The sequence below is a fragment of the Pelodiscus sinensis genome, chromosome 5 (genome assembly GCF_052426305.1).
Source record: "Pelodiscus sinensis isolate ZL-2025 chromosome 5, ASM5242630v1, whole genome shotgun sequence".
Classification (NCBI taxonomy): Eukaryota; Metazoa; Chordata; order Testudines; family Trionychidae; genus Pelodiscus; species Pelodiscus sinensis.
In genome coordinates this window covers 69,558,715-69,584,835 of record NC_143056.1, presented here as the reverse complement: position 1 = coordinate 69,584,835, position 26,121 = coordinate 69,558,715, and the positions used below count along the sequence as shown (strand labels likewise).

The following is a 26,121-nucleotide window of genomic DNA, read 5'->3' as shown; positions in this document are numbered from 1 at the left end:
TGAGTCAAAATACTGTGGGTTAGGGGAAAGGAAAGAAAAACAGATGTAATACATGAAAAGAGAGGAAGATGTTGTGTGTGTGCCTGTGGTGGGAGATAGGCAAAGGTCCAGACCACACAAAATGCACAAAAGAACTCTCTGGTGGACATGTCAAACCCCAAGAACTAGAATGGACTAGTCAGAATATCTCCATCTCCATCATGCACCCTCCCCACTAGTGGAACCAACATGTTTGTTAAGTCTTTCTCATTGTCTTTCAGAAATCACAGCTCCCACACTTTGGATCAAGCACTTGGTTATCAAAGATTCCAAACTGAACAGCTCCAGTATAAGAAATTCAGGTAAAGCCTACTTCAAAAATTTGGTAGTTAACTAAGCAGCATGGTCACTTTTTTCTCTAGGATGTCTCACTTCATACTTCCCCTGCTGCAGCTACAAGGGAAATCCAGGCAACAAGAGAGGGTCTCTTCGCTTTATACTAGGCATATGCTGAGGAGAGTTTACAGTCCCTAAAACAGGAACTTGGGATACTAAGGGAAATTTTGGATTTCTTCCCCCTTTGCTTTGTACCAGACTGTCAGGCTTCATTCCACTCCCATGCTCTTTCATTAACCATTTTTTACAACTCCATGAGCTAACACTTTCCTGAGAGCATCCTTATTGCGCTCCATGTGGTTCCCAAGAAACTGAGATTGTTGCTGAACTTGGGCTCCAGTCTAAGTAGCTATGATCACCCAATGCATCTGAAATGGTATTTTGGATAAGTGGGCAACAGTGACTCTTAGGTGGGGTTTCCTTGGTGGACTTTGCAATAGACATGAGCTGTACATGAGTGAAGAGAGAGTTATTGCTTTGTGTAGCAGGCTGGGAGGAAGCTCCACATGTGAAAAACGGCCCAGAAGAATGACAGAGAGAGATGTGAAAAGGTCACCGGGATCAGGGAGGTAAGAGGCTCAGATGGAACAAAGAACAAAAGGTGGAGGAGGCAGAAATGAGAACAGAGATGTAAGTCAGCGTGGCAGTACCCAGGGCTGTGAAGCACTTTGCTACCATCTGCCCTTAGCGTGAAGAAGCTTTGTCTGTATCTGCTGGCTGTCCGCGCACTCACTGCTACAGACAACAAGCACTCCCCTCTCAGCTAATGCCAGCTGTGCTGGCCCTCTGCACTTAGGCTACGTCACAAAGGAACAGTGAATCTCATCTTATCAATTTCATCATTCCACTTAACATGCAACACCTAACCATGCTTTTCATTGAGCTATCTAAGTTTAACAAAGAGCAAAGATTGAAATAATAGCAGCTAGGTAAAGCATTGGAAGTAATTGATTACATGTAAAATAAAATCACAATGCTCTTTATAGATTTTAATGCTTAATCAACAAGATCTTTTCCTAATGAATTTGAGCTCAGCCATATTCTTCTCCCCATGTTCAGTAAAAAGGGTGACTGTGAGCCTCCCAAACAAACTGACAGCTTGTCTCCCAGATGAAGGATAGTTGGGTGTCCCACTGCATTCTTCTCATATGCCAGACTCATTCTTTGATCTTGGTCATAAACAGGACACACTCACGTGTGTGTGTGTGTGTGTGTGTGTGTGTGTGTGTGTGTGTGTGTGTGTGTGTGTGCGCGCGCTTTTTTTCTGTAGCTTTTATGAACTCTTGTCAAAGTCAGTCTCCATTAGCTGTTAGTTCCCTGTGCAAATGCACTTACATTATAAGACCCAATGGTCAAGCTGGGAGAGAGATGTCTACTGCCTCCTGCCTGAGCAGAGTGTTTGTCATCTTCAGGTGACCTGTCTTAATTTATCTTAAGAATGTAGTTTTAACTGTAGATTCATAACTCTGTCACTGTCATCCATGTATATGTCTCCCAATGGTTAGGACGGCCAGTGTATGCTGCTGGTAGAGCCCTCACATGCCGCCCTTTGGCACACTGTGGTGGAGATCCCAGGCCAGGGGATCCCTGTAAATCCTTGTGCACCACTTGTGTGCTCTGCCAGTTGGCACTAAGAAGACCTAAGTGAGCAGAAGTGTGAGAATGGAAAGCTGGAACTTGAGGCAGGGAGTGAGATCTGAGCAGTGGGTGAAGGTGATAGTTTGATCTGCTGAATATTTTGGCTAGGGTTGAGGGAAATTATATGGGAATTGGGAAGTGCGACAGGAGGAGGCTGCTAGGAGATGACCAAGATACTGATTTAACATTTGACAAATAGCTACAGTTTGAACCTCTGTGGTCAGGGACTCTCTGGCCCAGCAAAATCTATCGTCTGGCAGGACCGGCGAGCCCTGGCCACAGAGGTTGTCAGCAGCTGGGAGCTCAGCCGGCAGGCATCCTGGAGGGCCAGTGGCTTGGGGGCAGGGAGCATGGCCAGCATCCAGAGCAGAGCTGGGAGGGGAGCCCTGCCTCAAGGGACGTGGAGCCATCACCAGACGGGGTCAGGGAAGCCCCTTTGGCTAGAGGCGCAGAGCCACCACCTACCAGAGACAGGGAGCGCCTGCAGCTTGGAGCACTGAGATGCTCCTGGCCAGGGGAAGGGAGCCCCACTGGCTAGAGTGGGGTGGCATCTGGGAGTGGAGCTCCTGCTAGTGGCTGGGGACAGTGCACCAGGCAGGCCAGTGATCAGGCAGGGAGCCCCAGGAGAGCCCGAGGCCTGATCTCCTCTTGTCTGGCAAACTCCCTCCTTTGGGACCACTCATGTCCTGATGGTGCCTCTTCCCAGTCTCAAATTGAGAGTGATATGGAGCTAAAGTGAAAAAATAAAGTAAGCTTAATTAGGTAATGTAGCTAAAGTAAGCTAGAACCAGAATCCTGACTCTTTTGGGTGCCTTCATGGCAGCGGGTTCCTCATGGGACCACCGTAGAAGGCCATTCAAAAACTTCAACTGGTGTAGAAGTGTTGGCCATCTGGCTTAGACAGTGTTTTAAATGCAGAGGAAACCACATCTGTGCTCCATGGACTTCACTGGCTACCAATTTATATCTGGTGCTATCCAAAGCGGTGGTTTTGCTATTTACAGCCTTATCTGATTTTGGATCTGTGTATTTTAACAACCTCCTGTTTCCTGGTATCTGTGATCAAATGAAAGACTCTTGCTTCCAGTTCCCAGATCTGAATTTGGGAGGGAGAAAGTTAAAAAATGGGGTATCCTCTGTAAGGAAGGAGGTGGTGGTCTTTGATTCTAGAATATGTCTACCACTCTTGCTTAGCTCTGTAGGTCATTTGACCTTCCCGGCATGCTGCAAGTGCTGTCTGTTCACGCTTTCCCTGAGGAGATGGCTGTATATAAGAGGGAGTGTTGCTTGAGAAGGAGTTCCTTTGTCAGCTTATGCTAGGTCCATTTCATTCTTACTTGGTGATTTTTTTTTTAATGACTATAAATGAACTCGGAGATTGTAATGGGAGAAATTACACACATTACTAATCCAAAAATAAATTCAGATGGAGAATTTCAAATGAATACCAAAAAGACACCTACCACAGCAAAATAAAATGAGTTGTTAAAAAAAAATCTCAGGGAGCACAATTGATTGCCCTCCATATGATGTCCTTGCCACCCTATTGAAGTATATAATACATTGTAAAAGGGGAAAGTTGCTAATTCTAGACTCAGTTTTTCATACTGCCACACAAACCTGCAGTCATGTTTGTTGCAGTGAATTACTGACCTCAGGAAAGTCTAGATCATGGAAGAGGTTACTGAACAGATGACACATTCCTTTTCCCTCCCTGTTGTTTTTCATGGTATTTTTTACTCTGGATCTTTGTCTCCCATTGAAGGACAGGGACATGCACTTGGAAGCTATGGAAGGAAAGCACTATATGGCTGTGTCTAGACTGCATCCCTTTTTCGTAAAAGGGATGCAAATTAGACATATCGCAATTGCAAATGAAGCAGGGATTTAAATCTCCCCCGCTTCATTAGCATAAAAATGGCTGCTGCTTTTTTTCGGCACGGAGCTTATTTTAAGAGGGATAAGGGATCTTTCGGAAAAGGCTTTATTTTCCGAAAGATCCGCATCTAGACTGGCGCTTTTTTCCGGCAAAGCTCCATGCTGAAAAAAAGTGGCAGCCATTTTTATGCTAATGAAGCGGGGGAGATTTAAATCCCCGCTTCATTAGCAATTGTGATATGTCTAATTTGCATCCCTTTTACGAAAAAGGGATGCAATCTAGACGTAGCCTGTATGAACTAAGGCTTAACAAGGAGCACTTTTGAAAATATGATGAATGGTAATTGCTTCCATTATTTGGAATGCCTGGGATGAGGTATTTATTTATCTTAAATCAGGCATCCAAAATTAGTGGATGCTTTTGATAACTTAACCGACAGCAGTTTTAAATCTCATTACGCAGAATGTTTTTTGTTGTATTTTTTGTTTTCAACAGTTCACGGTAAGTTTTTCTGCCAGTTTTTCTTTGCATTTGCGTGGCTGTATTGCTTCTGGGCCCAAAGCTTCTCAAATTAAGACAACATAAGAATTTACCTACCCTGTCTCTGCATTTTAATGGACTCATTGAAATTAGGGGTGGAAAACTTTCTTGGGTGACTACTCTCTGCCCCCTTTACAGCATCTAATGTTTTCTATTGTAATTTAAATGCTTCCAGCAATAAAGCTCCCATCGCTTCCTGTGGGAGATTCTTCCCTTCTCTGGCTACATCTACATTACGAGGTAGGGGTGTGGTTCCCAGGTCACATAGATGCACTCGGGCTAGCTCACATCTAAGCTAGTACATTTAAAAATAGTACTATAAACTGAGGTAGCAGTGGCAGCAGCAGCATAAGATTAGTCACCCCAAGTATGTACCCACAAGGTTCAGGTAGGTTTATACTTGAAGCAGCAAGCATAGGCTTCTGCTGCTGCCCATGATACTGTGTCTGCCTTACTATTTTAGCATTCTTGTGTAACCCATGCCTGCTGGGTTTGGTGCTCTGTCTCCTTCTAGACTACTTAGAGATTAATGAGTCTGCTACAGTCTTAGAGAAGAGGCATTTGGCTCTTAGCTCATGCATTAGTGGCTCATATGTTATACTTCAGAGGCCTGAGGTTCAATCCCACCTGCCAACAACCAGGGTTTTTTTGGTGTTACTAGCTCTCATCTGAGTTAGTGTATGAATGCCTAAGTGAGCTGGGAATCTCACCCGACTTGTAGGGTAGACAACACAGCTTCTAATGGAACTTATTCTCCAGATGTCTAGCCTACATTTCTTGTCTCTGTTTCTTCTCATTACTCCAGGTACTCCCTCTTTATACCAGCCTAAATCAGCCTTTCATGCCTTCATCTTCACATTCTTCAAATGCCTTTACTTAATGCACATGTTCCCCATAATAATATTTTGGCCACAACTTCAATTGTGAACAAGGCTTAAGCAAATACCACTTTCACAGGATGTGTGAGTCATTCCAGTCTGCACTGGCATTGGCCATCCTGGAAACAGGACTTTGTGGCCACATTCATCACGATAGGAACATAAGAATCACCAGATTAGATCAGGGGTTCATATAGTTTGGTGTCCTGTCTTTGGCCAATATCAAATGTTTCAGAGGAAGCTGTTAGAATCTCCAATAAATTGCTGACTTTCTTTTTAACTTCCATTTGTTGTGTGGGGGATGAACCGCAAAACTGGGTACTCATAAAAGCAATAGAAATTCAGTTATTATTTTCCTCAAGACAAACAAACCACTTTCATTAGCACCTTCCCACCTTGTGACTCGGTTAACAAATCCCCAAATACAGTAGCCTAGCCTCTCAAGTTTTGTTCTGCTTCTGGACCTGTAACTGAGTAGTCGACAGCACGTTCTTTCTGCTTCCTTTTGTTTTCTTGTATACTACAGATATAACACTTTCATATCATATGTAGCACTTTACCATAATTAACTAATCCTCCTCCTATTCAAACCAAGTGAATTGGTATTACTCCACTTCCATAAAAATGGAAACTTAGGTACAGAAAGATGAGTATGTGGCCAGAGGTAAAATAAGGAGTCAGTGGCTAAATCAGGATTGGGCTTTGGGACTACTATCTGACTCCCAGATAGATCCACCAGACCCCACAGTCTCTCAGTTACATGCTCCACATATACTTGCCATTTCCATTTCTTACTACCACTGCAGCAAAATGTGTAAATGGGCTTTTAAACCACGTGCTGTGATTTTAAAATATAGATAGATGGCAGCTGCTCTTGCACTGCTTGCTCACCCACACTTTATAATCTTTGATATTTTATAGTGAAGACTCTTGCTGTTTTATTAAAAATCTTATTCTGGGGCAATTCTTGAAAACTCATCTCATTTTCAATAAAATAAATCCAGTAGTTGTCCTTTTGTAGCCAAACTATCCTGACAACCTTTAAGAAAACCACAGGGTGATGTAATGAGCTCATGCATGGAAAAATAAACTGCTCTAGGAAAACCAGCAGTGGTAGTCTCAAGTAAATACTGTGCAATCACCAGGGTTTTTAACATGACGTTACTTGAAAGGAAGAATGAGTAATATATTAAGGTTAGCTGCTAAAGACAGGTGTGTGTTTTTTGAATCTTGCTGTTCATTTCTCAATTCTGTTCCTTGGATGGGTGCCATTCCCTGTAGGTTTTCCTTTTCTACTCTGGCACCCAGAGGCCATCTGTGCTCTTTACTACTGCTTTCCACTGAGACAATTTTTTGCTTTTTGAAACACTTCTAACACAGAGCAAAGCTATAAATGAGCTATGAAAAAATAAACGTACAGAAACCAGAATAGTATAATGCATGTGTTTTAAAAATTAATTTACCTCAGAGTATCTTGCGTGGAGGCACAACATCGTGAAGCAGCATGAAATCCAGGTGGCCGATGTTTAAGGGAGCAAAATCAGTAGAGACCCCACAAGGGGATATTGAACCCCCATGTGCACCATGGAGATCTTCCAAGTTGGTCTCCACAGATCTTCATGGTGAGGTGCAATGTGGTTGCATCATGTGCATAGCTGGAGGTTGGGTTTTATAAAGTTCATCTCCAACTGTCCAGAAATCTGCTTAAGGAGTGGAATAGGGAGCCATGTCTACTAGTCCTTGGGGTGATGAATCAGTTTCCCCAGTCCCATCCCCCATATGCACATTGTAGCCCTTTCCCCCTTGGCTTTGTTTGTGCCACTTGCTAGGCTGTGTGCACCTGCTTGTTACAACAGAGGATATGTTTACACAGCAGTGGGGAGGTGCACTTCCCAGCTTTGATAGACACATGCGCTAGTTAAGTTCAAGCTAGCACAAAAAAAGTCAGTGTGACCACAGTGATCATTGGTGGCAGCCTGAGCTAGCAGTTTAAGTATAACGTCTTCTGGCCCCAGGTACATATCAAGAAACTGGCCTGAGACACCACCAATGCCATAGCAGCCCCACTGCTATTTTAGGTGTTAGCTAGCATGTGCACATCTATCCATGCTAGGATTTACATCTCCCCACTGGTGTATAGACATAACCTAAGAGCTAACAGCCTTCTTCACTTATCTATCACCTTGTTGCACGCCTTACTTGAGCACACAGGACAGTGAGAATTCTCAAGAAGTAGATGTAGATACATGTGTACATGCTTAACCAGACAATTCTTGGTCACTGTAACAGGATGGCAAACTAAGTCCCTCTGTGCAAACACAGGACTCTTCTGTTGAGTCACTTGGACCTCAGATGCCATAGCTTTGCATTAAGAATTAGTATGATTACTGCTGAGCCATAATGGCAGGTGAGTCCAATCAGGATATAAAAGGCCTGGGACAGAGGAGAGACTGGAGAGAAATGCTAGGCACTATCGAGAGTGAAGAGAAGTTTAGACTGAAGTTTGTTGACTGTCTTGTTACCAATAAAACCAACTCCCAGGAATGTGGTAGGCCTACACCTTAACTCAAGGTCTATATGCAGTGTTAAGGACAGGGAGACATTGAACTCTTTCAATTTGTTGGTTGAGCTAATTAGCATGTGCTGTCAGAAGTAAATTTTTTCATGTCCTGGTGGCCTAAAGTTGCAGGAAGCACCAGGTGGGAGTAGATGGGTATATTCCTGCTAGTTTTGGTGCTATTAGCGTCTGATGGCCGAAAGGAAAGGGTATAACCTGGCTTTCTCATCAGGTTTTAGTCATCCCCCAGCCAAGATGCTGTTCCCCATGTGACTCATGGAACTTTCCACCTTCCTCCATCCCACTGTCTGAGAGGACCTTTGAGTCCAGCTGCCTCTGTTGGGCCCAGCTTTTACTGCCTTCTTGCCTCTCGCTCCCACTCCATTACTGCTAGACTGGCGCTGGCTGCTTTTGTCTCAAACATGTTACTCTTCTCTGTCAGTCATAGTGAATTTACCACACCACTGTACAGTGGATTATAGAACACCCCAGACTGTGCCCTCAGTCATCGGCTGGTAGTTGGCACAAAGTCCATGGACTGACAGCACATTCGAGCATCGCGCAAGCATCACTAGGCCTCACAGACAAGGGAGAGGGCATCAGCCAGAGATGTAGACAATATAACTAGACAGAGCTCCTTTTAGTGAAACCAAAACAAGATTGGCTAGAACCAAGAGAATCTATGTAAACACAGGAGATGTGCTCTCTCTGTGCCCCCTGTCCTTTTTGTGTTGTTTCCAAGCCTCTGACTCTTCTTGGCATGTGTATGGGACTGTTCCAACATGACTGGTCCCTGAGGGCTTAAAAGGGAGAGAGAACAAAGCTCAGTTCTCACCCCAGGAAAGGGCTCTGATTGATAGAGGGAACAGATGGCTGGAGACCTTGTGGCCATACTATTATGTATCCATCAAATGTCTTTTCCTGGCTGCAATCCCACGTCTTGAATCCATGCCTCCCCATACACTATTTTCTCAATATGCCAGAAGTGTTGAACTACAACACCCAAGTTAAGTTAACCCTCTCCCCAGTGCCGTTGGGTACCCTCTTTGTGCTTTCTTCTATAGTCAACATTTCCATTTGGCCTTTGTTGGGTGTCGAGCCAGCAACTTATACTAAGCAGCCAGCACCGAGGAGAAACCTTCATTGGTATAAAAATTCACCAATGTAAAGTCACTCAGTTACAAGCAGGATTGATTTTGTATCACTCATTTTAATCATGGTTTTAATCATTGATTTATTTTGTGTGTTGCATATGTACTTATAGTTATTTTCTTTAAAAAATATTGATTTTTTCCCCTCACCTGGTTAGTAGCTGTAAAAATGTTGCTTTAAAACTAAATACAGCCTATACATGAAATGCAGCGCTTCTTTTTGTTAACCAGGAGGATTTACTATATTTATACTTGTTTAAGAAATTATATTGCTATACTTACATTTATTCAGATTATTTTTTATTTTAGAAAATGGTGAATGAAGCATTTCATATTTACTAGGTTAATTTTCTATTCATGATTTGTCTTGAGTGACATTTAGATGGAAATTGGAATATGCGCATCATAGCATTTTTTTATTAGTTAAATGTGCTGGTACAATCCTTTTTTGTTTGTTTATCAAAACAAGTTTTGAGAAGGATAGGAAGGGTCATATTGGGTCAGACCAATGATCCATCTTAGACCAGTATTCTCCCTTCCAGCCACGGCCAATGTCAGATACCTCAGGAGCGAAGAATGAACAGAACAGGGTAATTTATCGAGTGATCCACTCCCTGCTTCTGTGTCAGAACATGGAGTTATACCCCTGCCCATCTTGGCTAATAGTCCTCAATGAACCTATTCTCCAGGAATTTATCAAATTCTTTTGTGAACCAAGTTATACTTTGGGCTTTCACAGCATCTCCCTGCAATGAGTTCCACAGATTGATTATGTATTTTGTGAAGAAGTACTTCCTTAGGTTTGTTTTATACCTGCTGATTTTAAAAATACATGTTTTTTTTTAAAAATCCTTGATTTACTTTTATCCAGATTACTTAATTTTCATGATGAATCAATGGTGATTCCTGCTGAATTGCTGCCTTGCAGGCCAGTTAAGCAGTTGTACTAGTTATGATCCTTCACTAGTATAGTGTGTTTGTGAATGTACGTGTGCACGTACATGCAGCTCCCCTTCTGGCTGTGCATACTCCTCTCTCGTATTACAGCTGCAGTCCAGTCACATCTTCTTTTCTTGGCTTTTGCCAGAGGGATTCAGACTCCATCACTTACCTAGAGGCTATTTAAAAGTTAGTTGGCAGATATATCACTAGCAAGTATGATATTTCAGCAGAGCTGAAGTGTCTGAGATGAGGGGGATGAATCGGGGAGGAGGAAGGGAGGAGGGCACTGGAAGAGTCTAGAGACAGGACCCTTCCCAGCCAGCCAGTCAGCACAGAAAGACATAAATAATGTGCCATTAGGGAGCAGTTAATCCACTTTATGAAAAGGTGCAAAGTATACAAGTGGGAAAAATAACAAAGTATAATAATCAGTTTGCAATCCTAGGTGCTAAACTATATGCAGCTGGCAAATAAATGAAGCACCCCTTAGTGCTCTGTGATAAATCATTCCCAAAGAAAGAAAACAAATTACTCTATGCACAGTCATAACTGCTACCTCCACAGCTGCCTGTTAAGGAAAATCGGCTGGGGTGGGGGTGGGCAGAAGAGAGGTATAGCCAGGAGTCAGAGCAAAGCTCTTTGCTAAACCCCCACAGATTTCCTTTTAGGGTTAAAATAAAAAACAAGAGGGTCAAATTCTCTTGAAGAACTTCTGCTGAGGCCAGGAGACTATACCAGGGATATTTTTGGCCCATGGAGAGAGAGGGACGGGAGAGAAGTGAATTTGGCATTACAAAGGCTACTTTATATTGCAGGGATTCTGTGAAACTGCAGGGAGAATTCCCTCAGTAGTGACAAAAATGCACATGTATATGCCTATGGGATGCTGTTCCCACCCTGCATGGCACTCATGCACTAGTTTGCCCTCCACATTCGTGCCCTGGTCTGTGTGTAGCCATGTGCCAAAGGTGGCTATCGTAGTGGGCAGCCAAATCATGCTTAATGTAAATTAGCCTGCCACAGTTTAAAACTGTCTCACATATAGCACCCTACATATAGTCCCTTATCCCCAGTACTATTGGGGAAAATGTTCTTGCATAGTTCAGCCATCAGAGGCAAGTGACTTTCCTCAACAGTAGTTCCTGATGCTAACAAAAAGTGGTGGTGGGCCAGGAGAGGCAGAAGGGGGAGGGAGGCTGATTTGATCAGAGGTTCCCTTGGGGCTTCACCTGGTGTGCTGATCATACCATTGAGCCCACTTTCCTGCCCCCTGGGCAATCCATCACCTTGACCTGCTGAGCCAGAAGCTCTGGTCTCCCCCAGCCAAGGCACAGAGTTAGGGTAGCAGCCTTCCTGCTGAGCAATATAGATGCTGAACCAGCTTAGCTCTGGAAGGAATCAGTTATAAGGACTTCACAGCATCCAGGAGCACAGCCTTTAAAAGGGACCAACACCCCAATGAATCTCTTTCTTCATGTAAAAGAAAGCTCATAAGGTTGCTCTCTTTATCCATGAAAGAGAGATGCACAGCTGTCACTTCCCTCCCAGGTAACAATTATTTACATTAGGTTTGGTATTAATCAAAAGTATTTTTATTAAGTATAAAAAGTAGGGTTTAAGTGATTGCAAGTGAAAACAGATCTAAACAAGCTACTAATCTAAAATAAACAAAACACACCAGCAAATCCCAATACATTCAGAGAGATCATTATAGATCATAATTCTCACCATAGTCCTTATTCCAGGTGAAGTCCTTCAAGACCCAGCTGATGTTTTCTCTGGGTCTAAGAGCTTCATGTGTCCTTAGAGCTCCTTGTTTTCAGGTTTCTTCTTGTGTATCCTCTTAGGGTGGGCAAGGCAGTTTCAAAAGCCAGCTGAGGACGATTGTTGATTGCTTCCCATTCTTTAAATAGAATTTCCCCAGAGCAGGAATCCTTTGTTTAACATGTTACCTCATCCCAATGGAAAATACCAGATTCAAGATGGATTCTGGCACCAAGTAGTTTGGTCACATGCCATTGTTGGACTAACCATAGTTTGGAGTTTGAGGTAAAATGAAGCCATTGGCTCTCGCTAGAAATTCTAGATTAATGAGCAGGTTTCCACTTAATATTTCTAATGTCACGTACAAGAATAATACATGCACACAAATAGAATATATACATTCAAGGGGTCACAGGCTTTTGAGTGATAGGTTACTTGATTTGTGTTGCTTAAAGCATATTCAAGTTATGCATATTCATATTTAAAAAACTATTTCTATGAAAACATGGGGATGTAGTGTCATCTTCCATGGTTATTGAATGGCTGGGGTGGAAATATACACATTGTTATAGTCAGGTAGGGTTTGTCCAATGCTTATTCCTCCTCAGTGGTGCAAAGGAAGAGAAGATAGAATAGTGAAAGCAATGGGGGAGTGAAGAAGTGGGTTCAGCTGTAGCCCAGGAGGCAACCAGGAATTACCTATGCCACAAGCTGCCATTTGATGACGAGGAATTTCATAGACAAAAGGGAATGCAGTAATCTGGCTCCCTCCCCAAACAAGAACATCTAAGACGAATTGTTGTTTCCATCCATCTCCTGTTTGACATATCCTCTGAGTAGAGCTGGCCTGAAGCATTGTTCATAGCTGGATTTGGGTACAAGTCTTTTCAGTTCAGAGGGGTTGTCGTTCAGGGTTGTGGTTTGGCCATTTTGGAGCTAATGCTTAGATAAACTGCACTAAGGTGCTCAATGAAAACCAGGCTCTCTGTGAAATTCATACGCAAATTTCCAAAAAGTTTGGGAACTTCAGCAGCCCGGGGGTTGAGTTCAGGCTCTGTCATTGGGGATTTTAGGCTTCCTGAGTAATGGGACTTCAGTGGTCTATGTGGATCTAAGAAAGAGTCTCAATCTCTATGTACCATGAGCTGCTAATCCAATCAAGTCAACAAAATGACACCAAAACAACTTCCAAAGTGATCTAATGAGCTGTAATGTAATCAGGGTCCTGTGTGTAACAGGATTATGTGGCCAGGCAAAATAGTAGCTGTAATTTATCATTTTGCCAGGATGGTGAGCTGCATGCATAAAAATAATGTGGTCATTTTGTCCTCTAGCTCTGACTTGTCTGGCTGCTGTTTTAGAAGGTTTGCAAGGGCTGTGTGACTGCTTGCTCGAGGCAGCCAAAGAGGTTCCAACACTGCCTGCCAGGCTGGAGGGGTAGGCTTGCAGCAATAGGTGGCTGCCATCCAAGTAGAACAGAGCTGTGCTCCTGCAAAATTTAGGAGTGCTGCATAGCAGGACCCTTCCCTAGCAGTGCAGCTGCTAATTCCCACAAAAATAGCACACTGTCCCTTTGCTGTTTAAGAGGCCTGAGTAGCAAGTGCTTCCTTCTGTAAGTCTATCCTTATTCCCAAAATGGTGCTTCATCCCTTCTGCTAACCCCTGTTCCTTGTTGAGGGGACCACAGAGTATATTGAATAGTTTATAATTAGTTATATTGCAGCATAACTCAATGCAGCTTTGCCACATCAGTAGGGTGTGTGTGTGTGTGTGTGTGTGTGTGTGTGTGTGTGTGTGTGTGTGTAGGGGAATTTCTGAATAATTTAGATCTAATGTGCCACCTGATAAAAGTCACTTGGAACATCATAAATCAATGGGCAAAATTCTGCAGTGTGCAGTATATACAGCAACTGTTTTCCCTGTTGTCTACTCAGAGATGAACAGTCAAAGCGAGGGCAGTTGAATGTGTGCAGTGGGGACACCTGCAGAGAATATTTCTTTTTTACTTTAAAAAATAAAATAAACCCTGAATGTTCTTCCAGGTGTCCAAAATTGAGACAAGCTGCAGTGGTGGTGCTGCTTAGGAGTAAGAGGTGGGGAGAAATGTATACTATACCCAGGGCCTATATTTGCTCAGCTGGTATTGTGCTTTTAGAGAAAACAGAAGGGGTAGTTTCTGCGCCTCCATTCACATCCCTGCTTTGCACATTGGTGTCCAGTATTTGTTCACCATGCTGGTTTAGCAGGCCTGCCAGCCTGTGTGTGCCAGTACCTCCTGGTTATTTAAAATCCTTCTTTGTGTTTGCAGTAGAAGGGGTGCAAACCTGCAGCAATTCCTGTTGAAATTGCTTCCTGGATAGAATTTTTCTTCCTTCTGATCCATTACTTCTGAGTGTCATAGCTGGACAGAAAGGCACCTGCTGGTCCTGGGGTTCAGTGCTCTAGAAACCACAATGAATATGTTGCTCACTTACATTAAGCCTCCTCAGCACTGCTCTGGCTTGCTCAAAGAGCCTGGATATTCATGTAATTTACATCATCTTACATTTTAAGGCCCCTTGATTCTACCCCAACCGTATAAACTGGCCTAAATGCAAATGAGAATCAGACTCAATGAACTAATTGCTTTGAGATGAACAAATGTTATTCCCATTTTATAGATCTAGAAACTGAGGCACAGAGGCCCTTACGTGCTGAAAGCTAGTGAATCAATGGCAGAACTAGTAACAGAAGTGAAGGGTCTTGGCTCTAAGTCTGTGATGTTTCATCCCATCCACCGACAGCTGCTGCACTCTTGTTTAGCTCCCTGTCTTATAGCAGAGTTTGGAATGAAGTGACACTGGCTAGGCAAGATAGCATTTTTTAATTAAAAATTATATTTCTAGCTGGGCTGATCTCATAATTGCATTGTTGACGATGTGCTACCAGGCAAGAGATCAGGGATTGATCCTGCTGTCCATGGGCTAGCAATAGGCTGTGAGCCAAATACCATCTCTACAGAGTGATTCTATAGCTGATCCTCCTGGATTTGTTTGCATTTTAATATGCAGGCTCAAGCAGGACTGCAGGCAGAACTCAGAGGAAACTGCTCGTGAGGAAATCCTGGTGCGTCAGCCAGAGAGAAGATGCTGTATGTTGCTTCTACAGCACAGGCATGTTCGCACTTCACAAGGCAGAGCAAAGTGATGCAGTTCTGTAGACTGAATAGCTTGGGTTATGTTGTGAATCAGCTTGTCTCCAAAATGCTTTTCCTTTCAGGCAGCTCATACTGATCTTTGTTGTGTGACCAGAAACAAAGTGTGAAACACTGAGACAAGGGTGGAGAGTAAGGACTGTCCCTATAAAATCATGACACTTTGTCACCCTAAACCAGTCTACTCCCATCCCTCATGGACTCTCATCTGTGTTACTAGGAACTGATGGGTTTGGATCAGTGTCCCTCTAATTTTTTTTTTATATCTGTGGGTGCAATGAATTTTGGTATGTGCACCAATATGGAGAAGATGTGCAACACATCACCTCTGTATTTGTGTACATAACACAATTCATTCTGCACATGTATAATCTGGGGCGGGGATGGGACCAATTAGTTCAGAGTGTGGGAGGGGGCTCTGAGTTGAGAAGATGCCTCTCTTTGGCCCCAGCAGGGAGCTGCCACAACCAGGGGAGAGGCATGCTCCTCTGGCCCCAGCAGGGAGCTGCCATGGCAGCTCCATGTGCAGTAACCCTGGGCCCTTTCAGGGGGCTTATTAGGCAGCTGTATGGCCGCACAGCTTAGAGAGAACTTTGGTTTGGATAATAAGGTTGACTGGCACCAGAGCTACCTTAGCAATTAATAATAGAAGACTTCGTATTAGTGCTTTCCTTCAAAGCTCTCAAAGCAATTTCATTGATAAATTTAACTTAAAAGAGGCATGTAAGCAATGGGGAAACTGAGGCATGGATGTCTTCAGTGACTTACTTACTTAACAAATCCAGCAGAGCTAAGAATAAAACTTTAATATCTCCATCAAGTGATTATCCACATACATATTCCACTAAGCTGGGAATGGAACTCTGAATTTTTGGGGGACCTGTGTTCAACCAGTGGACTCAGTGACTGCTTGATTGCTAAATTTCATCAGCTCTTGAGAGAGGATTAAGCAATTACTGTATTGCTTAGATGATTTAACACAGAAAGATTTTGGGAAAGTCTTGGGGGGAGGGGGGTTTAACCACTGAGCAACAACAAATCAATATCTACCCACCAAGCAGGAGTGTAAGCAAGCTTGTAATGTATTCTACTAGTGCTTCTTGACATTTGCTCTTCTCCAGCATTGCCTGGCATAACCAAATCCTGCAGCTCTTTAATAATCATCTGGCTAATTAGACAGTGGATGAGTCCTTTACTTCATCAGTCCACTTCTGTTTCGGTGTGGAGATGGCAGAGCTGTGTCAGACAACATGTCACAAATGCTCTTCTCTCAATGTGAGACAGCAAGAGACCTTTTGGGAATGTGATGATGTAGTTCTCAAAAAGAGCATTGCCAGGGAAAATTTCTTTAATAAATAAGCCGCAAGGGACGGGCCTGTCCCCGTCTCTCTTGCTGGAGCCTGTCGTTTCAAAAGATGCCAGTTTTTAAAATGTTCTAAGGAATGTTAAAAGCAGTCAAGAGTGAAAAATAGTAGTTAGCATTTTTGGAGCTGAGCAGCTACAGTTAAAATGGATATTTCTGCCACTGACTCCCCCCTCTTTGTCACCCATCTCTATTTCTTGCTGTCAGTGGGTAATGCAGCCTTAATTTGCTGACTCCCAGATATTTTGTTTCCAAGTAGCAGCAGTAGTTTGGCTGAGCTATTGGGCCTTTTTTGCTGACAGCTTCTCACAAGTTGCAGCAGAAAATAGGACCATGTGACAGTGTCTTTCTTTTAAAATGGTTACAGTAGTATTGTCGATCCTGCTCCCATTCACTGTCACAAATGCTCTTCTCTCACTAAATGAAGATACATACATGTTTTAAGGTTTCTTCTTTCTTTTCGCCTCTTGTTGCCTATTGACTCCTGCTATCTCAAATAAGGATTTGTGCTCCTAGATACCCTGCACTTCATTGAGAGGACAAGCTTCTTTTTGGGGGGCTGCAGATGAATTTTATGGCAGGTGTCTGTCTGGCTCACTGCTTATTTGGCATTCCAAATGCCTTAACTCTAGACGATGATGTCAGATCTTCACCAAATCAGAGATCTGAGAATTACAGGAAATCTGTTTGGATATCTTTGCTTCTGTGTTGGTGCCGACTTGGTGTCTACAGCACAGTCACAAGTGTTTCCTCTAGTCTACTTTTAAATGTCTCAAGCAATGGAGAGGCCACTATTAGCCACAGTTCCTTACTCTTCCAGAGCTGGGCATCAGGGAACTCCCCCCAGCTTATTTACTCTGTTCGGGTATGTCTACACCACCCTGCTAGTTCGAACTAGGAGGGTAATGTAGGCATACCGCACTTGCAAATGAAGCCCGGGATTTGAAGTTCCCGGGCTTCATTCGCATAAACTGGGCGCCACCATTTTTAAATCCCTGCTTGTTCGAACCCCGTGCCGCCCGGCTACACGCGGCACGAACTAGGTAGTTCAGACTAGGCTTCCTACTCCGAACTACCTAGTTCGTGCCGCATGTAGCCGCGCGGCACGGGGTTCGAACGAGCAGGGATTTAAAAATGGCGGCGCCCAGTTTATGCGAATGAAGCCCGGGAAATTCAAATCCCGGGCTTCATTTGCAAGTGCGGTATGCCTACATTACCCTCCTAGTTCGAACTAGGAGGGTAGTGTAGACATACCCTTCCTGATAAGAGCAAGCTTGGCCTTACAGTTTAAGTGCAGAACTAGAACCCAGGAGATTTGAATTTTAACCTGTGTTTTGTCCCCAACTTTCTCTGCAACCATGGGCATATCACTTACACACTCTGTGCCACTGTTTCCTTTCTATAAAAGGGGAAGAGTACTGCTTGCTACTTCAGGGAGGTCCAAAGCTAATTCATTTAACATCTGTAAAGTTCTTTGAAATCCTTGGGTGGAAAGTGCTATGGAAGTATAAATTATTGTTGTAATAGCTTTCCATTACATTGTGCAAGAGGTTTGGACCTGTCTAAACAATTCCTTTCCATTAGATATGTTAATACTCGTATAATTGGTTGTCATAGCCTTTAGACATTACCATTTGTGGAAGTTACACGTTATTTAGATTAGGATTTTCAGAAGCCCTCGTCATCAATCTAATTCTTTCCCTGTTGAAGTCAATGGTAAAACTTCCATTGATATAAATAAGCATGGAGTTTGACCAGTGCTAAGTGCTTCTGAAAATTACTGCCCTTAGTTCTCTCTCAATCTTTCCTCATAAATTAATCCATCTAACCCCTTAATCACTGTCACTTTTTGAATTCCACATGTCTCTTGTAATAAAGAGCCTAGATATGGGCACAGTAGGTCAGAGTCTCAATTGGTATAAACCAGTGAAGTCACCCGAGCTGTGCCAATTTATGCTAGCTAAAAAGCAATCTCATAAGTGCTTAGTGCTTTCTAGCACGATGCATCAATTAATCTAACTCTAAAGAGCATTAACCTTTTTTTGTTAACACATAGCAGTGGACATAGTTAGCTGTTCACAATCCCAGCTAATTTGCATTATAGTGCTGCTTTTCAAGAGATTGCTTCCTATAAAATGTTTCAGATTTTTTCCTGTTAATATATTTGTCCAAGTTGAATTTCTTTTTATTTTCTATTTTTTGTACTTTATCCATTCTTACGTATCTAGCTATCAGCAACTGTTGTGACTGCATGAGTGTCTAGATATGGAACGCTGAGTATTTTATCTGTTTTTGCAGGTGTTGCTTCACAATTTTATATCACTTGCAAATTCTATTCACGGCCAATGAAAGTACTAAAGGTGAAACTGAGGACATATTTATTTAATAGACTAGAAGATTTACCCGGCATTGCTCAGGTCCTTAACTCAATTAATTTTTGTTTTTCTGTATTTTAAATCATTGCTCTGTGGTGAGGCTGGGGATGAGGGTTCTCCAGGGACAGAGGACTACCCCTGCCTGCCCTCACCGCAGCAGCTTGGGGGCTAGGTGAGAAGCATGCCTCAGCATAGCTGCTACAGCTCCCACAGGTACAGCCGGAAGAGGGTTGCATGTCCCCCAGCTAGGGCAGATCCAGGTTCATCTGCCCCTTGCACTCCCCAGCCAGAGTGAGGAATGCAGCAAACTGTGCACATCCCCTCACTCCCTGACAAAGGGGAACAGTCAACAATGTTGCCATATGAATCGGTCGGTGGGGGGGGGGGGGAGAGCTTCAACCCCCTTGTTCTCCATAAAGAGTGCCTTGAGGTAAGAGGCAGTCCTGGGGGGGTGGGGTGCCCCAGCCGGCCCCTTTCCTCTGTCTGGTGATTCAGTTTTTCTATGTTACTTTCTGAAAAGCAATCCCATTCCAGGCATATCCAATTTTCCTGGCACAACCCTGACCTTGCTTTAAGTTATGATAAGAGGAAGCTGCATATGGAATTTGGTGGGCCCAGCTCTTATCGTTTAGGATGAGTTCTTGTACAGACACTCTCTCAAATATATAGTAGATAGATATAGCAAATATGCCGCTACCTGCTAGTAAAGAAGTCCCATTTCACAGCTCTGGCAAAATTGAGTAGGCTACAATACACAGGTGTGAGACCCTAGAGTAGGGATGGGCAATAATTTTTGACCGGGGGCCACTTCAGAAATTTTTGAAGTGGCACCAGGCTGCCCTGGAAGGGGCGGGACCTCAGGTGGAAGCAGAGGGGCCAGGACACTTCCTTGGCTTCCCCACCCACAGACCCTGATTGGTCTGGGGATGGAGGACCGTGCAAAGTCTTTAACCCCCCCCCCCCCCCCAGCTGAGAGAACTGCCAGCTGTTCTGAACAGCTGGTGGTTCCCTCTAAATGCCCATGCCCCTGGCAGTGGGAGGAGACTTTGCGAGCTTCCCTCCTGCCCCCAGGTCAATCAGGGCCAGAGGAGGGGAAGCACGTGAAGTCTCTTGCTCTCTGCCCCCTCCCTGTAAGGGAGCACCGCGCTTAGTCAACCACCAGCTGAGCAGCAGCTGGCGGTTGACTTTAACTGCTGAGCCCCTTGCAGGGTGTGGGGAGACTTCACACGCTTCCCCTACCCCCAAACCCTGGTTAGTCCGGGGAGCAGGGGGAGTGGGCAGAATCGCCTCTTGCCCTGCCCCCATCCTGCAAGGCTTCTAAGCACCGCACATTTCTTGCAGGGTGGGAGGAGACTTTGTGCGCTTCCCGTCGCCTCCAGGCCCTGATAGGCCAGGGAAGTGGCAGGGCCTCTGCCAGCTGGATCAACTTGTTTGGCAGGCTCAATTTACTGGTTGATGACCACTGGTATAGAATGCACATCTGTGCACTGCATATACTTGCATAGTGATGTATGCTCACACAGTACTGTGCATGTGTATAAACTATGGTTACATCTGATTAAAAGAAAAGTGATTAATTTATAACAAGGAGTGTGGGGCCAAAAAAAGCTTTGGTATTTATTCCCCCCCCCCCCAAAGGGCACTTTTAGTGCCAGTTTTGCAAGACTCAAAGGACTCTAGAGAATTTGTGTACTGAGGAAGCTTTGGGGATTTAGAGAGAAAAATGCCTGGAATGCACTTCCCTTCAATGGAGTTTTTTCTTTTGGTTATTAAATAAATAGAATTAATAAAAAATGGGGTGATCGTAGGCATGGAATCCTGGCTGCCTTGTTTGCTTCGTCAAACAAAATGAATTACCCCTCACCCGATGGCCAAGGTGTAAACTGTTGTCAGGCAGGGACCTTGAGTAAGCTGGCCCCTTGTGATGTAATTGATTTGTTAAGAAGCCCACAGACCTCTTACTGAATGACTCCTCTGTCTGCATACAGCTCAGGAACAGTCACATTTTTTTTAAGATGTGAAATCTGTCAGCAAAATGAAGTCAGCTTAAATATCAGCCGAGACTTGAGCCCTTTCAGTTGTGTTGATTTTATTTCCCCCCTCCTCCCCTGTTTCTTGCCAATCAAGTTTCTTTCTGGTTGAGTCAGACTTGCACATAGTTAAGGCTCTTACATTAAATCTCATTTGTGTGTGACAAAGTTCAAGTATCTTTTTTTATTTTATTCACTACCTTAAGGAGGGTCTGAAATGCTTGGGATGGAGGGCATCTGTCGTCTCTTGGAACCTTTTTTTTTTGGTTGCTATGTTACAATTTAGAAATCATGGTGCCCTGGCCTCTCTCTGGTAACTGACGCAATCTGTGCCCAATAACTGCATTCAGAACTGCCAGACTAATTCTGTGGTTGGAACCCCTTGCTCTCTCCCCAAAAGACCAGACAGCTGTGTAATACAGCATGTCCCAGCTGGTCATCAAAATGGCAACAAGTTCAGGTTGAGACACCTCCTATCAGGGTTCTGAGTTATTTTCTTTACTGAAAACTTGAAGTGGCCCCTGAAAATGGGAAAAGATTTCAGGCAATATGGCCTATTAAAGTGACCTGCAAAAGGGGGTAAGGAATGGGGGAGCATTTGTCTCCCACATTTTAAGAAAATCCAATCCATTTATTGGGATGTTCTCTACCTATTTTTTAACCTTATGAATATCCAGTCTTCCATTCTTTTCTAGATTCCTTAGTTGACAAGAGAATGTGAAGCAACAATTTTCTCAGCCCTCAGATTAAAGGCCAGATGGACACATCTGAGTTCTCTAACAGAAATTTCCTCTCAGTTGTTTCAGTTAAATAAATGTTAACATTATAGGTTTGTAAAGTGTGTCTCATCACCTTCCCCCACCCCCCACACTCCCAGACACTGGTCCATGTAGAGCACAGCAGCCTACTACTTCTGCCAGCTAAATGAGTCTGTTCTCTAACACACTTGATAGAAGCCTGAGGCATGATAGGGTAGGACCATCTTTTGTTCCCTCTGGGTGTACAGAAAATGCACTCTCTCTAGGACGTGGGAAAAGCCCTAGCCATTTTGACAGCCAGAGCGGAAAATATTTTTGGTGCACCCCTTCACAAGTAGCCACTGTCGTTAGTAGGAGGAGGATTTCAGGTCCGGAATGTAACACAGCTCCCTGTGCATGCTGGGGAACTTTTTGAATATTGGAGTTTCCTAGGGAAGAAAAAGGGATCTAGCATTCTCAAGACTGACTAGCATCATGAGCGCTGTAAGTTGCTCTGAAGCCATGATTTGTTGCGGAGGGGGATATTTCTGTTTTTCTTTCTTTTCCAGAGAAAGTTCACTCATGTGACCAGGAGCGACAGAGTGCCCTGGAGGAGGCCAGGCAGAACCCCCGCGAGGGTATTGTCATCCCAGAGTGTGCTCCTGGCGGGCTGTACAAACCAGTGCAGTGTCATCAGTCCACAGGGTACTGCTGGTGTGTCTTGGTGGACACGGGACGCCCCTTGCCTGGTACTTCTACCCGGTGAGAGCAAGTCGCTGTGAACCTGCCCTGTATGGTAGAGTATGAAATAATTATGATGGAGAAGGCACCAATTCAGAGAAAACAAAAGAATCAGAATCTGGGAATTGCCATGCCAGAAGAGGCCAGAGCTATCCAATCTAGTTTCCTGTTTAGAACAGAAGATGCTCTAGTTAGCAACCAGCATAGTTGGGCATGAGTTGGGTGCTTAAGCCTCCTTATCTGAATGACTATTAATATTTTCTTAATATTTCCCCCTCTCTTGGATCGAGTAGCTTCTACAGCCAGATAGACTAATTAGCATCTCACATTTTTGTTATGTTTGCTGAATTTGTCAGAACTTAATAACAGGGCAAGGTGAAAGGACAATTCCAACAGAACCCCCCTCCAAACACACACACAAAAGTCACAAGTACAGATACACTAGAACCATGGTATCCAACACACTAGCCACGTGTGGCTTTTTGCGCTGTTGGGTGTGGCTAGTTTGCTATAGCAGTAGCCACTATAGTGACTACTGCTTCAGAACTGGTTGAACACCATGGCACTAGAAAGGTTCTCCCTATCATACACTCAGCTTTTCTAATCTTTGCCATTATCTCAGCATAAGGGAGCACCTTTAGGTGAGTGAATAAAGCATATGGGTGGGAATTGGAAAACTTTAGTTCTGTTCCTGGCTGTGCTACTGATTCACTGTCAAGCCATTTCACCTTTCTCTGCTTCAGTTTCTCCATCTGTCAAATGAGCAGAAAAGCTCTGGGAGACTTAGGGTATGTCTAGACTACATGGCTCTGTCGACGGAGCCATGTAGATGAGTTTATTAGACATAGGAAAATGAAGCAGCGATTTAAATAATTGCCAGTTCATTTACATCAAAATGGCCGCTGCGCTGTGCCGATCAGCTGTTTGGTGGCACAGTGGGGAAGTCTGGATGCGCCGTGGTCGACAAGGGAAGCCTTTGTTGACCACTCCTTTATGTCTCGTGAAATGAGGTTTACCGGAGCGGTCGACAAAGGCTTTCCTTGTCGACCGCGGCGCGTCCAGACTGCCCCGCTGTGCCGCCAAACAGCTGATCGGCACAGCACGGCAGCCATTTTGATGTAAATGATGCGGTGATTATTTAAATCGCCACTTCATTTTCCTATGTCTAGTAAACTAATCCATACGCATAGGGAGGAAAAATACTTGAGGAGTGCTAAATATTGTTACTTTGCAGGGTGAGGGGCAGAGGAAGAGAAAATGTGTGTTTGCCCCATGAATGCACACTACTTTAATTACTCTTATGTACTTCAAGTGGGGAAGAATATATCATTCATTCCAGTTGTGTATGCTGGACTCAGTGAAGCAGAGAGGAAAATACCTGTGTTATAGCATATTTAGCAGCACACATCAAACTTAAGGATTTGTCCAGGCTTTCATTATCACTGTTTTCACGTGCTTTTAATGTTCTGAAAAATGCAGAATTCTGGCTCAAATATTCCTTGATCACTCTTAGTCTCCTCTCCCCCCCCCCCCCCCCCCGAATCCAATAAACTGTGGAGAGTTAATGTAAAGGTGAAATAAACAACCACTTCCCATATAAACTATATTTGAAGAATCTTTTTTGCTCACACAAAGCTCAAACACAGCTGAACTTTACAACTTGAGCTACTCAGAATGGCTGGTCCTCTCTGAGGATGGAGCCTGGTTTTTATCTGCAGAGAGCACCACCACTGAGTTATAGACACCGGGAAATGAGGTTTTCCTGAGTTATGGTGGCAACGGCTTTCCTTGAGACTAACAGCACTGATACTAACTAGACTACTAAGGGCTCAGTTGCGTTGGATTGGCACATGTGTGCATCATGGAGGAGCAGAATCCCCATGAGAGGAAATTGAGGAGTCCTTTTCTGCACAAGGAGTGTTACCTTTGGCCATCCTTTAGGTACAACATGCTTCTGTTTTTCTGCCCACCCAGAGAAGATGGCCAGTTCAGAGGAGGAACAGTTCTCTTTCCTCCACTCACCTGCTGTCTTTGAGCTGACTTGCAGCTCTAGAGCACTAGAAGAAAACAGTCCCTAAGGTCAAGGACACAAGCTGCAGGCCTGTTGTACCACCCAGCCAATGGCCAGGGACAACTGGGAAGAAAGTGGCTTGAATTATCCCCAGCCTTGTGTTCCATGTTGTGGCCAGAAACAGTCTGAACCTAAGTTGTCATGGCTAGTACTGATCTAAAAAGCTCTAAGTTGAAAACTTTGTGTGCAGTCAGATTTCAATACAGACACAGATTCCATATTGAAATCTTTGTGTGTGCACATTGTAAAGCTCTCCAGGAGACATCTGTTGCACAACACAACTTGAAAGCTCCACAGGAGCAAACTGTAGCGCTAGCAAGCTCTGATAACTAGCCGCTGTGAGTTTGAACCTGGGTTTGTTAGCAGTACAGTTTGAACACGTCTAGTCTGGCTCTCTGGTCTGGCAATTTCTGTGGTCCAGCATGAGTTTAGTTAGCCAGATGTCTACTTATCATGTGTGTGGCCAAGTTCCCTGTGGTCCCATAATGTTTGTGTACAGCCCTCAGTCTCGGCTCTTCATGTTCTGTGATATTATTTAGCCCCTAATTTACTCCTAACTGTCTTCTCAGAGCCCAGCAAACAGCGGAAGTGTTGGTAATGCTGCTAGACAATACCGACCTCCCCGGTTCAGCAAATTCTCTGGTTTGGCACAGGTCAGGTCCCAAAGGTGCTGGACTTGAGAGGTTCAACCTTTAGTAATTCTGTGAACACATCTGTTGTTCAGAAGGGCAGAGAAGGGTTGAAAAAGTTCATTCCTGGGCTCTTTGAGAATTTTTTAAGGGAAGGAACAGAACTTGAACTGTTTGACCTGCTAGTTACTGTGAGCTCTAGAGATGATCTTACTGGTCTGTTCTGTTCAATAGACAGGCTTTTACATGCTGAAATATATACTCTGCAAGGTACAATGCATTGTACTCCCCTTATGTCTAGGTTTCAGACTGCCTGGCTTGCTGTGGGTAAGCTCACATGTAACAGAAAGGAGCTTGACCTCCTGGCCAGCTGAAGTTCATAAAGTTTTCTGGCCACTTCTACCATTTAGGCAAGCACTGATGGTGAATAGTTCTTGAGAAGCCCGAGAAGCCTGACAGCTCTCCAACAAGAGAAGGGAAGAGGCCAGGGATATAAGGCAAAGTCACATACATGCTATTTACTTTTCTAGCTTCCCTCTTCCTACAGGAATCACCCTGGTTGTATGAAGGCTGAGTTTGAGTCCATTTATTTCCCCCTTGGATTCCTGTGGTTTTTGTGTGTTCGCGCTCTGCACTAGGATAATGAAGCGAGACTGAAATGTTCACTAATCTCTTTATGGCAACCTATTGTCTCTGTAATTATATCAGATGGTTGAACTTCCTTCCTCTCTCCCATTTCCAGCTATGAGACACCGGTGTGTGAAAGTGATGCTAGATCAAAGAGCACAGAGATTGATGATCCATTCAAGGACCGAGAGCTTCCAGGTTAGAGTGGAGCAGACATCCATCTGTCTTTAATGTTGGTGAAGCAAGAGAAGGGGAAAATCTGTGTTAAGAGAATGGGGATTTGATGGGTTTTCTCTCTGATATGTATGTATGTTATGGTCTCTTCACATTTTGGAGTCCTTTGCAAGAAATGTACTAGGTAGAGGCACTACTAGTTTATAGGGAGATGGAAAAGGTTTCCTATGGGCTGGCTTGTCACCTGTCTTCCCTTCCTTCCTAGTGTATCTATGCCATTTGAAAACAAAATTCTGACAGCAAAGCAATATACCTGAAAAAAAATTGTATTGGGAAAGTAACCCATCCCTTGCTCAATGAGACTCTTAGAACCAGCAGGTTCAAGCTTGAGAAAGTCTTTGATCTTTGCCTGGACAGGGCCACTTCTTTCTAGTCAGTGACACCTTCACAGCTGCTG

The 26,121-nt window shown here is 43.9% G+C and overlaps 1 protein-coding gene across 3 annotated transcripts in view; it reads left to right on the top strand.

Moving 5' to 3' along the window:
- The window catches only part of SMOC1 (SPARC related modular calcium binding 1), a 180,511-nt gene that overhangs the window by 130,025 nt on the left and 24,365 nt on the right, over window positions 1-26,121 (top strand). For all 3 annotated transcript variants that reach the window (XM_075927324.2, XM_075927323.2, XM_075927325.2), the window contains 3 exons: window positions 261-341; window positions 21,992-22,184; window positions 25,606-25,688. In XM_075927324.2, coding sequence (XP_075783439.1) covers window positions 261-341; window positions 21,992-22,184; window positions 25,606-25,688 — 357 coding nt within the window. The remainder of the gene's footprint in view (window positions 1-260; window positions 342-21,991; window positions 22,185-25,605; window positions 25,689-26,121) is intronic.